A 13,218-nucleotide genomic window follows, 5' to 3' on the forward strand; every position below is an offset into this window, starting at 1 on the left:
TTTGGGATGAAGCCGCCGAGGAGCTCGGCGGGCCGCCTTCTCCCATAGAACAACGAGAAAATAGAGAACATGTTCTCTATTTTCTCGTCGAGTTCCTCGGCGGCTCCATCGAGCCAAAAGTGTACAGACGACAGAGTTTCTCGGCAGAATCCGGGTTTTGACCGAGTTTCTCGGTGAATTCTGCCGAGAAACGCTGTCGTGTGTACGAGGCCTGACACCTAAAGGATAAATCTACTTTTAATACCAAAGCTCACACCTCTTCACAAAAAATATAAACTCTTTTAGAGACCTCAAATACAGATCCTTGCTGTATTGCACTGCCCTGGTCAAAGCAGCCCTAGGCAGTGTTTTGAACTGGAAAGAAACGAGGCACTGTTGTTTTACTGTACTTATTACTGGCCACAGATTTAAAAATAATATTACCACAATGAACATAATAATATAACAATGCAACAACAATACAAAAAATTTAAAAATTGGATGAAGAAAGTATTGCACTGTGCTGCATTTGTTCCCCTCTATTCAAGTTTTATGTTGCATCAGTTGCTGGGTACGTCAAGGAGGAAGTTTCGTTGGGCAGGTTTCCAGGAGTTAAGCTCTTTTACATTTCTCATTTCTTCTTCCAGACTCTTCTTCTGAACTCTGACTTTATAAGGAACACTGGGGATGTACAAAGTCACTATTATTCAATTAAGAAAACATCAAAATGTAATATATGACATATGTCATCCTTCAATGTCTGCATACTCTTCATAAAAAACTGAACTTAATTGCATATTTATCATAAAGATCTCAACATTCCAAAGCATTGTTCCCCTGAAACAAAATAACACTTTGAGGGCTGGTGAAAATCATCAAAAGAAAATCACCATGCCCCTTACTTAAAGCGGTGGTTCACCCTCTATAACAACATTTTAGCATAAAATTAGGCATAGTAGCGCGAGCTACAGTATGCCTGTATTTATTTTTTTAGCCCCGTACTCACTGTTTAATCCTATAGTGAAGATTCAGACTCCCCGCGGGGAATGGGCGTTCCTATCAAGAGGGAGGATGATTGACGGCCGGCTCTGGCACGTCACGCTCCCCGAAGACAGCCGGAGTAGGTCTCGGCTCTTCATGGCGCTATACAGCGCCTGCGCACAGACTATGTGCAGGCGCCGTGAAGAGCCAAGTCCTATTTCGGCTATTTCCGGAGAAGCGTGACGTGCCAGAGCCGGCCGTCAATCACCTTCCCTCTGGATAGGAACGCCCATTCCCCGCGGGGAGTCGGAATCTTCAATATACGATTGCACAGTGAGTACCGGGCTAAAAAAAAAAAATACAGGCATACTGTAGCTCGCGCTACTATGCCTAATTTTATGCTAGAGGAAATTTTTTTTTTTTTTTTTATAGGGTGAACCCCTGCTTTAAACACTTCCCATCCGCCCATCGACTATTTACAGCCACAAGGTGGCTCTAAAATGCCGGTAGGCCGTCAATATACTGTACAGCCTCTGGCCTCCTGCCGCTGGGGCGCACGCGTGCCCACCGCGTCACTCAGGTGCCGATCCGCTTGCCTGGCGGCCACGATGTCCGCCAACCACCCGCGATCGGCAGTCACAGAGCCAGGGACGTGGATCTCTGTGTGTAAACACAGAGATCCACGTGCTGTCAGGGAGAGGAGACCGATGGTGTGTCCCTTGTACATAGGGACAACCATCGGTCACCTCCCCCAGTCAGTCCCCTCCCACCACAGTAAGAATCACCTAGCAGGGAACACATTTAACCTCTTGATTGCCCCCTAGTGTTAACCCCTTCCCTGCCGGTCAGATTTATACAGTAATCAGTGCATACTGTATTTATAGCACTGTTCGCTGTATAAATGTGAATGGTCCCAAAAATGTGTCAAAAGTGTCCAATGTGTCCGCTGTAATATCGCAGTCCTGACAAAAATCGCAGATCGCCGCCATTACTAGTAAAATAAAAATAATAAAAAAATATCATAATTCTATCCCCTTTTTTGTAGGAGCTATAACGTTTGCGCAAACCAATCACTATGCGCTTATTGCGATTTTTTTTTACCAAAAATATGTAGAAGAATACGTATCGGCCTAAACCGAGAAAAAAATATATAAAAAAAATGGATATTTATTATAGCAAAAAGTAAAAATATTGTATTTTTTTTTCCGCTCTATTTTTGTTTATAGCGCAAAAAATAAAAACCGCAGAGATGATCAAATACCACCAAAATAAATCTCTATTTGTTGGAAAAAAATTACGTAAATTTTGTTTGAGAGCCACGTTGCACGACCGCGCAATTGTCAGTTAAAGCGACACAGTGGCGAAGCACAAAAAGTGGCCTGGTCATTGGCCAGCCACATGGTCCGGGGCTGAAGTGGTTGATAAAGCGATAGTTCCAACTACTGCACTAAGGAGCATTTTATCTATGTTTATCATTTTCTTGCTGCAAATTACAGAGCTGAGTTAAGGACTTCTCTCATTCATCCCAAGGGACAGAGCTGTTGTACAGATCTCCAGTGTGTTGCGACCATTCATTTGCTGATGGTCAGTGGCATGTTGGTAAGTGGTTGGGCTGTTCTTCTTGAATGTCACACTTTTAACCACTGGATGTTCCTTGTGCATGAATAATAATTATTGAGTGGACTGGACTACACCTGTTGTAGTGTCACGTTTGCTGTGTTGAGCGTCGTACACACGCACGGTTTTCTTGGCAAGAATACTGCTGGCAGAGCTTTCTTGCCGAGTAAACCGAGCATGTTTACGAGGCTTTGAGGTTTCTCGTCAAGAAATCTGCCCAGAATCTCAACGAGAAAAATAGAGAACCTGCTCTCTATTGTCTCGTCGTGAGATTCTCGGCAGTGTTTTCCTGCCGAGAAACCCGAGCGTGTGTATACTTACCTCTCCATGGAAACCTGCGCATGCTCGAAATGACTTTGACGCATGCGCAGTAGCTTCCAAGGAATAGGTAGGGTAAAGCAAGATGGCGGCGCGTTCGTGCCATTTAAAAGAACAGCAGTTCTTTTGAATGGCCCGTGTGTACACTCGGCTGGCAAGAGAATCTTGCCATGAATCTCATCAGGAAAAACAAAGCTTTTTTCCTGATGAGATTCTGGGCCTTGTGTACAGGGCTTTAGGCTTTGTTCACATTTGATTATTCACATGTGAGTGTGTACTTTGCCTTTTCATGGTGGTGTTACAGTACATACTACACTGTTTTTTGTGCTGCATACCGCCTTCTTAACATTTGGTTCACAGTTCAAGAAAGAAAGAGCGGAAGCCTCTTCATAGATGTCCATTCTGATTATTTCTATTAACATCAAGCTCTTTATTACCACTCATACATAGGGGGTTATTGAATTCCGGTAAGCCGTATAGTTTGTCATCCTGGATGTTATCCAGATGGTTTCTAAGCTTACAAGGACTGTTTACATTACTGACTCGATTTATCTGTAGCTATATTTCTCACATGGCTGATTAGGCTTTCACCATTTTTAGGTATTCTATGTGGATAAAATGGTATACTTTAAGTGCTGCACTTTTCGCCTGGCCTGAGGTGCGCGCTCTGAATCCTAGTTCCGGGACCACGTTGGCTCGGGGCTGCGGATTGGCCTGAGGGCCCAGTTGTCTGGCTGGGGCCTGTACTGCAAAGGTGATCCTGTGCTGTCCGTCCTGCGGGAGGAAGCCACCTGATGAAGGAAGCCAGGGGAGGACCTATCCTGGAGAGGACCATGCAAGAGGCTGGTACCTTGGAAGAAGGCCTGGAAAATTCATCAGGAAGTGTAAAGCCCTGTACACACGATCGGATATCTGATGGAATCTAAGCCAATGGATTTTTTCGTTGGATATCCGATGAAGCTGACTTTACATCAGTCTTGCCTACACACCATCGGTCATAACACTACGGCGTGCTGAGAAAAATGAAGTTCAATACTTCCGAGCATGCGTTGACTTGATTCTGAGCATGCATGTCGCCCCAAGTCGCGCGACATGAGAAATTCAATTAAAGTGAATGGAGCCGTCTTAACCACTTAAGACCCGGACCAATATGCAGGTAAAGGACCTTGTCCCTTTTTGCGATTCGGCACTACGTCACTTTAACTGACAATTGCGCGGTCGTGCGACGTGGCTCCCAAACAATATTGGCGTCCTTTTTTTCCCACAAATAGAGTTTTCTTTTGGTGGTATTTTATCACCTCTGCGGTTTTTATTTTTTGCACTATAAACAAAAACAGAGCGACAATTTTGAAAAAAATTCAATATTTTTTACTTTTTGCTATAATAAATATCCCCAAAAAATATCTAAAAATATTTTTTTTCCTCAGTTTAAGCCGGTACGTATTCTTTTACCTTTTTTTGGTAAAAAAAATCGCAATAAGCGTTTAACGATTGGTTTGCGCAAAATTTATAGCGTTTACAAAATAGGGGATCATTTTATGGCATTTTTATTAATATTTTTTTTTTACTACTAATGGCGGTGATCAGCGATTTTTTTCATGACTGCGACATTATGGTGGACACATCGGACAATTTTGACACATTTTTGGGACCATTGTATTTTTCACAGCAAAAAATGCTATAAAAATGCATTGATTACTGTGAAAATGACAATTGCAGTTTAAGAGTTAACCACTAGGGGGCGCAGTATGGGTTAAGTGTGACCTCATATGTGTTTCTAACTGTAGGGGGGCGGGGCTGGACATGTGACGTCATTGATCGTCTTTCCCTATATCAGGGAACAGACGATCAATGACACTGCCACTTTGAAGAACAGGGAAGGTGTGTTTACACACACCTCTCCCCGTTCTTCTGCTCCTGTGACCGATCACGGGACACCGGCGGCGATCGGGTCTGTGGGTCCCACGGCGCGGTCACGGAGCTTCGGACCCACGGCTGGGCTCTTAAAGGCGACGTAGCTGGACGTGCTTGTGCCCAGCCGTGCCATTCTGCCGACGTATATGTGCAGGAGGCGGTCCTTAAGTGGTTAATGTACACTACTGAAGTCGCTCCAACTTCAGAAAAGGTTCCTGTACTACTTCAAGGTGACTTCTAGGCAACTTCTACCCATTCATTTCAATGGAAGTCGCCTCCAAAGTCGGATCTCTGTCTTAAAGTGGATGTAAACCCGATTATTTTTTTTTTTTTGATGTCACAATGCATATAATACATAATACTTGCTATCATCTGTGCCCAGTCTTGCCACACATAATTAATCCAGCTCTGAGCAATCCTCTTTTATTGTTCAGTGAAATAAAACAGATTTACAGAGAAAAACCTTAGTCCGTTCCGCCTCCTTGCTGTGAGTGACAGGTTATTTTACATATCTCATGCACTAGCCTGGAGACAGACATTATTTTTTAATTCCCACCCCCACTCCTTTTCTGAAGTCATGTGGTTACTTTTCTGGATTTTGACTGGATGTTACTGATCATAGCAGAATTTAGTGTAGGGAATACACAGGAAAAAATGCATGTTGACAAGGGGAGTGTAGAGGTGGGCGGGGAGTCTACTGATATCATGACTCCACTCACAGAGCTCCAGACAACAGATCCACCCACAGAATCTGCAGTTTTTCAGTTCTTATAACAGACAGAGGGGAGACATTTGACAGGTAAGGATACATGCAGGAGGCATCTATATCCTTATAGATCGGCACTATGGCAGTAGTTTAGAAAGAATGAGAGTGGGTTTACATCCGCTTTAATGTTAGGAATTGAACATACTATACACTAGCCAATAAATGGCTACCATACTTACCTTGGTGTCTTGGGCATTTTCTGAAGAGGAATAAATGTGTCAGCTTTAACTTTAAATGACTCCCTGTAAGACAACATTAAATGCATTAATAACATAAGCAGATAGAAAAAGAAAAAGAAAAAGAAAAAACAGGAACGCAGGCACACAGGCCCAGATTCTGAAAGGGCTTACGACGGCGCAACGCAATGTACGCCGTCGTAAGTCCTAATCTGGGCCGTCGTATCTATGCGACTGATTCTTAGAATCAGTTACGCATAGATATCCATTAGATCCGACAGGCGTAAGGCTCTTACGCTGTCGGATCTTAAATGCATTTATTTTTTCGCCGCTAGGTGTCGCCTCCGTCGTTTTCCCCGTCGAGTATGCAAATTAGCAAAATACGCGAATTCCCGAACGTACTCGCGGTCGACGCAGTGAAGTTACGATGTTTACGTTAGATTTGCAACGCGTAAAGTTGCCCCTGCTATATGAGGGGCAACCAATGTTAAGTATGGCCGTCGTTCCCGCGTCAAAATTAAAAAATTGACGTCGTTTGCGTAAGTCGTCCGTGAATGGGGCTGGACGCCATTTACGTTCACGCCGAAACCAATGACGTCCTTGCGACGTCATTTGGAGCAATGCACCCTGGGATATTTTCAGGACGGCACATGCGCAGTACGTTCGGCGCGGGAACGCGCCTAATTTAAATGCTCCACGCAAGTTCTTTGTGAATAAAGCACTTGCCTGTAAAACTTGCGGCGGCGTAACGTAAACCAGATACATTACGCCCGCACAGTTTTACGCCCAGATACGAGAATCTGGGGCATTGTCTTTAGGAAATCACTATGGATAACCATCTTGGTTTTACACCAGTGGTCATTTTGTATTCGGCTTCATAAGTTAAAGTGTGTATAGCCAAACAAAAATGTGTTTTGAATAGAGTGTGGATGTATAAGGACCCCTGTCAGGTTTGTACTACTGTAACCTGTTTGTCCTGGTGATCACTGTCACTGAAACCAAAACATATTGGAAATCCAAAAATACATTTTTAACATAGCCTAAAGTGGTTGTAAATCATTACATATACAGTGCCTTGAAAAAGTATTCATACCCCTTGAAAGTTTCCACATTTTGTTATGTTAGAACCAAAACTGTAAATGTATTTTATTGGGATTTTATGTGATAGACCAACACAAAGTGGCACATAATTGTGAAGTGGAAGTAAAATGATAAAAGGTTTTAAATTTTTTTTTTTTTTACAAATAAATATTTGAAAATGGGGTGCATTTGTATTCAGCCCTCTTTACTCTGACACCCCTAACTAAATTCTGGTGGAGCCAATTGCCTTTCGAAGTCACCTAATCCGTAAATATTGTTTGGTTGTGTCTAAAAATCCAAGCCTCTTTTCCAATTTTTCTCCTAAGTAGTAACTAGAGTCCACCTGTGTATAATTTAATCTCATTAAAAATACAGATGTTCTGTGAAGCCCTCAGAGGTTTGTTAGAGAACCTTAGTGAACAAACTACATAAAAAACACACCAGACAGGTCAGGGATAAAGTTGTGGAGAAGTTTAAAGGTTCGATTATAAAAAAAATATCCCAAGCTTTGAACATCTCACGGACTACTGTTCAATCCATCATCTAAAAAAATGGAACGAGTATGGCACAACTTTACACCTACCAAGACATGGCCGTCCACCTAAACTGACAGGCCGGACAAGGGGAGCATTCATCAGAGAAGCAGCCAAGAGGCTCATGGTTACTCTGGAGGAGCTGCAGAAATCCACAGCACAGTACAACTATTAGTCGTGGACTCCACAAATGTGGCCTTTATGGAAGAGTGACAAGGAGAAAGCCATTGTTGAAAGAAAGCCATAAGAAGTCCCGTTTGCAGTTTGAGGGAAGTCATGTGGGGGACACAGCAAACATGGTTGCTGTGTCAGAAGGTGCTCTGGTCAGATGGGACCAAAATTTAATTTTTTGGCCTAAAAGGAAAATGCTATGTGTGGCGGAAAACTAACACTGAACATCACCCTGAACACACCACCCCTACTGTGATACATGGTGGTGGTAGCATCATGTTGTGGGGATGCTTTTCTTCAGCAGGGACAGGAAAGCTGGTCAGAGTTGATGGGAAGATGGATGGAGCAAAATTCAGGGCAATCATAGAAAGTCTGCAAAAGACTTGAGACTGGGGAGGAGGTTCAACTTCCAGCAGGAAAACGACCCTAAACATACAGCCAGAGCTACAATGGAATGGTTTAGAATAGATCAAATGTGTGGAGAGCTCAGAGATGATTGGAGATAAGGAACACCCCCCCTCCCCGTTACAAAACACACATGAACAATCACAGCTCCCTCTTTGTTTACCTTTTTTCTCTTGGTGTCCGGAATACTTGTGAAAAGTGGCCCATGCAGATCGCAGAGGAACGAGGCAGGAGACAGAAATGACACTTAGGCCCCGTACACACGACCGAACATGTCTGCTGAAACTGGTCCGTCGGACCAGTTTCCGCGGACATGTTTGTCGTCTGTACGGCTGACCGGACAATTTTCCATCGGATCGGACAGGTTTCCAGCGGACAAATGTTTCTTAGCATGCTAAGAAACATGTCCGCTGGAAGCCTGTCCGTCGGAAATGTTCGGTCGTCTGTACGACTCACCGGACATGTCCGCTCGGCCGAAAGCCCTCACATGCGTCGAAGTGATTCGACGCATGCGTGAAAGCATTGACCTTTCAGGGTCGCGCACGTTAGCGCGTCATCGTCGCGGCGCGGCCACGTCACCGCGTATCCTGTCCGCGCGGATTTCTGTTTGATGGTGTGTACAACCATCAGACAGAAATCTCCAAGCGGACATGTCCGATGAAAACGGTCCGCGGACCGTTTTCATCAAACATGTCCCCTCGTGTGTACGAGGCCTTATTACTCTGGATTGAAACAGGTACACACCATAGAGGGCTATGCTTTGTTCATATTTCATGTCTGAGGTTTACAACCACTTCAATACCGGGCTTTTATACTTTTATGATTAAGCACTAATTTATAGTGCGAAACGCATCAGTTGTTTTACTCCCGTGTTGTGTGCTGTGACTTGTAGTGCATTTTTCCTTTTTTAAATAAAGACAACCATCAAGGTTTTTTGGAGTGCGGCTGTCCATATTTTCTTTTTCCATTTCCTGCTGCCTCTAGATCTCAGGACAGGAAGGAGAGAAATACAAAACCTTTGGCAGGTAAAACATCTCCCATATTTGTATTTCCTCCATGTCTTTAGCTGTTTGTTTGGCGTACGGCTTTAATGAATTTGTTTGCATGAAATTAAACCGATTTTTCAAACATTAAAGCACAGTATTTCTTTTACAGAAATGCCATACTTGTATTTTTTTCTGCTATAAATCATCCCGCGTTGAAGCAATTACCTGGTCATGTGGACATCTGCCCAAAAAAATTTAGTCACATTAAACTTGTGCACTGTTAGCATTTTACTAATAATGATGCAGCTTTGCTGAGACCTCAGCCTGGCCAAGAAGTTCCTGAGATACAAATATAGTGCTGATATAAGTGAATTTCCTCCTATTTACTATGTGGAAGGCTTCGGGAACAGCTGCATGGTGCATAATGCCATCAGAAAGTTATTTGGTAGATTTATACTTCTTTTTTTAAGAAATAAAAGAGGCAATAGGCTTTTCACACACTAATAGAAGCTTTTGTCCAACTGGTGTCTCTTTCAATGCAGAAGACTTTCAATCTAAAACCGCTGCCATGCTGTATATTAACACTTGACTGGTTGTACAACCCATTTCTCCAATGCAAAGATACTGTATCACACTCGACAAAATCCCTATGTTCAGAGGAGATACAAGTCGTTTTTTTTTTGCATTTTTTCCAAGCCTTGGAAGCCATCCTGCCTTCAAGCGGTGGTTCACCCTTATTAACATCTTTTTAGCATAAAATTCGGCATAGTAGCGCGAGCTACAGTATGCCTGTCTTTATTTTTTTATCCCCGTACTCACTGTGCACTCGTAGATAGAAGATTACGACTCCCCGCGGGGAATGGGCGTTCCTATGGAGAGGGAAGGTGATTGACGGCCGGCTCTGGCACGTCACGCTCCCCGAAGACAGCCGGAACAGGTCTCGGCTCTTCACGGCGCTATACGGCGCCTGCGCACAGACTATGCGCAGGCGCCGTGAAGCGCCAAGTCCTATTTCGGCTATTTCCGGAGAAGCGTGACGTGCCAGAGCCAGCCGTCAATCACCTTCTCTCTCCATAGAAACGCCCATTCCCCGCTGGGAGTCGTAATCTTTTATCTACGAGTGCACAGTGAGTACGGGGATAAAAAAATAAAGACAGGCATACTGTAGCTCGCGCTACTATGCCGAATTTTATGCTAGAGGGAAAAAATGTTTTATCAATAGGGTGAACCCCCGCTTTAACCAGATGTGACTATTTAAATTTAGTAGTGCTAAGCTTTAGTCAGCTTAGCTGAATGGATAGTTCAGCTTTCTTAAGCTCTGTATACTGTTAAGCCTAGTACACACAGGCAGTTTTTTTATGGTTAAATCCAGTGGGCGAAATAAAAAAAAAAAAAAAACTGAGGTCGCTATACTAACTATGTAATGTTAGTACAGCGATCTCCCCGCGGTGCTATTGTGGTCTGACAGGGGGGCCGCCTTGGATTCTGATTGTCTGACAGTTTTCCAGCATGCTCGTTTGACAGAAGTGGGTTGTGAGATCGGTTCTGTCGGATGAGAAGCTGTACACACGGCACAAAAGTTGGCCGGTAACTGCCGAACCAATCGTTTTTGATCCATGTGTACCCACCATAATTTTTTATGCTGCCAGTAGGTGTCACTGTCGCCTCTGACAATAGTATGAGAGCTACATCAGCCTTTTTAAGCCAGAGTGCCTCCAGGTTTCCTCAGGGGTGCCTTGGCGAAATTCCCACAAATTGGCCAAAAATGTAATACAAGTCAGTGGGTGGGTCAAACCTGCCTTTTAGTTACAGAAAACCACAGGCTTTCATCATTACACTGGCTGCACCATTACAACCTTCCAGCTGCTGGCGTCCCAACAACCAACAACATCATCAGTTTAGAAGGAGGACATTGGGTACCTACACAGCAACCTTCTTTGCCCCCACCTGCCTCTCTCCACCAGCACTGGGACCACATTAGCTGGGTGAGGGAGAGAAACTGAGGGAGAAGAGAAACATTGGAAGACTAGTCAGTACCCGTGTATATTTGCTTTGAAAGAATATAAGGATCTACCGCTTACTGGGCTGACGGACAAAGTCCCGCCTCCTGGGATGGCTCCTATGATAGGCAGCACACTGGTGACGTCTACCATATGAGGCGGGACTTCGTCTGAGGACAGCAGCTGTGTGGGGTAAACAGATCCCCACTCTGTATAATTCATCTCCTCCCTCGCTATATAGGCACTTGTAACGAGACCCAGAGTATGACAGGGGTTAAAGTCGTTTAGGATATTCCATTCCCGAACACCAAGGCATCTACCAACACTCCACTCAGGCGAACAAGAAACCCATATGAATAATTCTCCCCCAAATACGAGACGAGGCTACGTGTTGAAGGTCAAACAGGAATATGAGTATATTGGAAGGAATACAGGCTCTTTAGATAAAAAAGTGCAGCGCTAAATTATGAAAAGTCTAGACTGGAATCCTGACATTAAATGTAAAGTCCTTGATATGAACTTCAATCTATAATGCAGTCCCTGTGGTGAGAACTTCAAATATAATAACACATCTATTAAAAGTGAATAAAAAATGTAAAGTAAACGTCCAATTAACACAGCAAAGAGTGTTGCTGAATAAAGTCCACACATGTGTTTCCCAGTAGGTGAGTGGAATCACCAAACAGGTGTGAAATAATGAGGTGAAAGAGTTCATAGGTATACTCCCAATGCATGTGTCACGATCGCTACCGTGCCAAACAGACAGCGAGGCGTGGTCACGCCCCCAAGTGGCTCTGGGTGGGATTGAACCCAGGACTTCTCCATTGCTGCTCCAGGACTTTGCCTCTGAGCCACTTCTCAAGTTGATATTCTGCTTGCTGTCCATCAAAGCCTGGTTCTGAACTATGTGCTGATTGCCTGTCTTTGGATCTCCCTGCAATCTGCACCTGCCTATCCTGGTCCAGCTGAGGCAGGTTACCCAATCAACCAGGGTATAAAGCACTGCCTCACTCTGAGGGATTTGTCAGTTCATTGTTCTCTGATGGTCCTGTCTGTGCCAACGGATCCCGTGTTCCTGTGGTTGTCTTCAGCCTACTAGACTGACCCCGGCTTCTGACCCTTTTGGCTTATGTACCCTGGAATGCTGCTGTCTCCTGCCCTTTGACCCCGGCCTGTACTTTCGGATTTTCCCTGCCTTCTCCAGCACTTGACCCACGGCTTGTGCCCCGGATTTGTCTTTGGTTCCTGTCTGCAACCCTGAACTTTCCGTCAGTAGTTACCTGACTCTCTCTGGAATCCTGGACCACGGCTATACTTCAACTATCCTTGGCAAATCCCTATCAAGCCCCCGTGCACAGACTCACAGCCCAGGTAGTGTCTTACCTTATTACTGTGGGCTGTGTGTATTTGTAAGGGTGAGCATACAAACTTGCAAAATGGACTCCACTCAAGGTAAGCCCTTACATAATGAACTGACCCATAACATGGAGTCTGCAGAGTTGTATAAAATGCTCACCTACCTGGCTCTGCAAGTCTCCAGCCTGGGCCATACCATTCTGGAACTACAGCAAGAAGCTCAAGTACTTAAAGGGACAGAACGCCCAGCCCCGGAACCAGCATGTCCTGAGCCATTTGTTGTTATGCCAGAGAAATTTGATGGTAGCCGTGCATCCTTCTTGTCTTTTAAGATGGATTGTGAGCTGCTGTTTGCTCTTAAACCTAGGACCTATGCCACGGACTATGTGAAGGTGCGTGCTTCCATCAACCTGCTAACAGGGCAAATCAAATCTTGGGCTCATCTGCTGTTGCAGGAAAAGAGTCCAGTCTTGGACACCTGGGAAAGTTTCATGTTTGCTCTGGACTCTAACATTTCTGTTTCCAAGAGAACCAGTATTCCCAAGTCCGCTCTCGGTTCACGTGGCCTACGGGTATCCAGGGACAGGAATCCCCACTACAGATATGACATAAAGCCAGTCCAGCATGTGCCAAGGTATGAAGCTCTGTATGTGCCCAGCCAACAAGCTCCAACACCACAAAGCCTTGACGATCCTGTGGATGTACACACGCCTACCTTGGAGGATGAGGAACCCATGCAGATCGGGGCCATCCGGTCCAGCCTATCTAAGGTAGAAAGAGAGCGGAGGAGAGGCTATGGACTTTGTTTTTATTGTGGTGTTAGCGGGCACTTTATATCTCTCTGCCCAACTCGCCCACCTCGGCCAAAGGTTCTTCAGGTGGGTACTATTGGGAGTTTTTTCTCTACCCCAGAATCTTTGCCTGCTATGCAGCTTG

General features: G+C 44.6%; 1 protein-coding gene across 1 annotated transcript in view; it reads right to left on the reverse strand.

Annotated features, from left to right (window-relative positions):
* Positions 1–375: 375 nt before the first annotated feature.
* Positions 376–13,218, reverse strand: part of SPATS1 (spermatogenesis associated serine rich 1) — an 84,870-nt gene continuing 72,027 nt past the window's right edge. Inside the window, exons 6-7 of the mRNA XM_040348484.1 lie at positions 5,755–5,817; positions 376–660 (exon numbers count right to left, since the gene is read on the reverse strand). Coding sequence (XP_040204418.1) covers positions 540–660; positions 5,755–5,817 — 184 coding nt within the window. The 3' untranslated portion in view covers positions 376–539. The remainder of the gene's footprint in view (positions 661–5,754; positions 5,818–13,218) is intronic.

This window comes from Rana temporaria, chromosome 4 (assembly GCF_905171775.1).
Source record: "Rana temporaria chromosome 4, aRanTem1.1, whole genome shotgun sequence".
NCBI classification, from domain to species: Eukaryota; Metazoa; Chordata; class Amphibia; order Anura; family Ranidae; genus Rana; species Rana temporaria.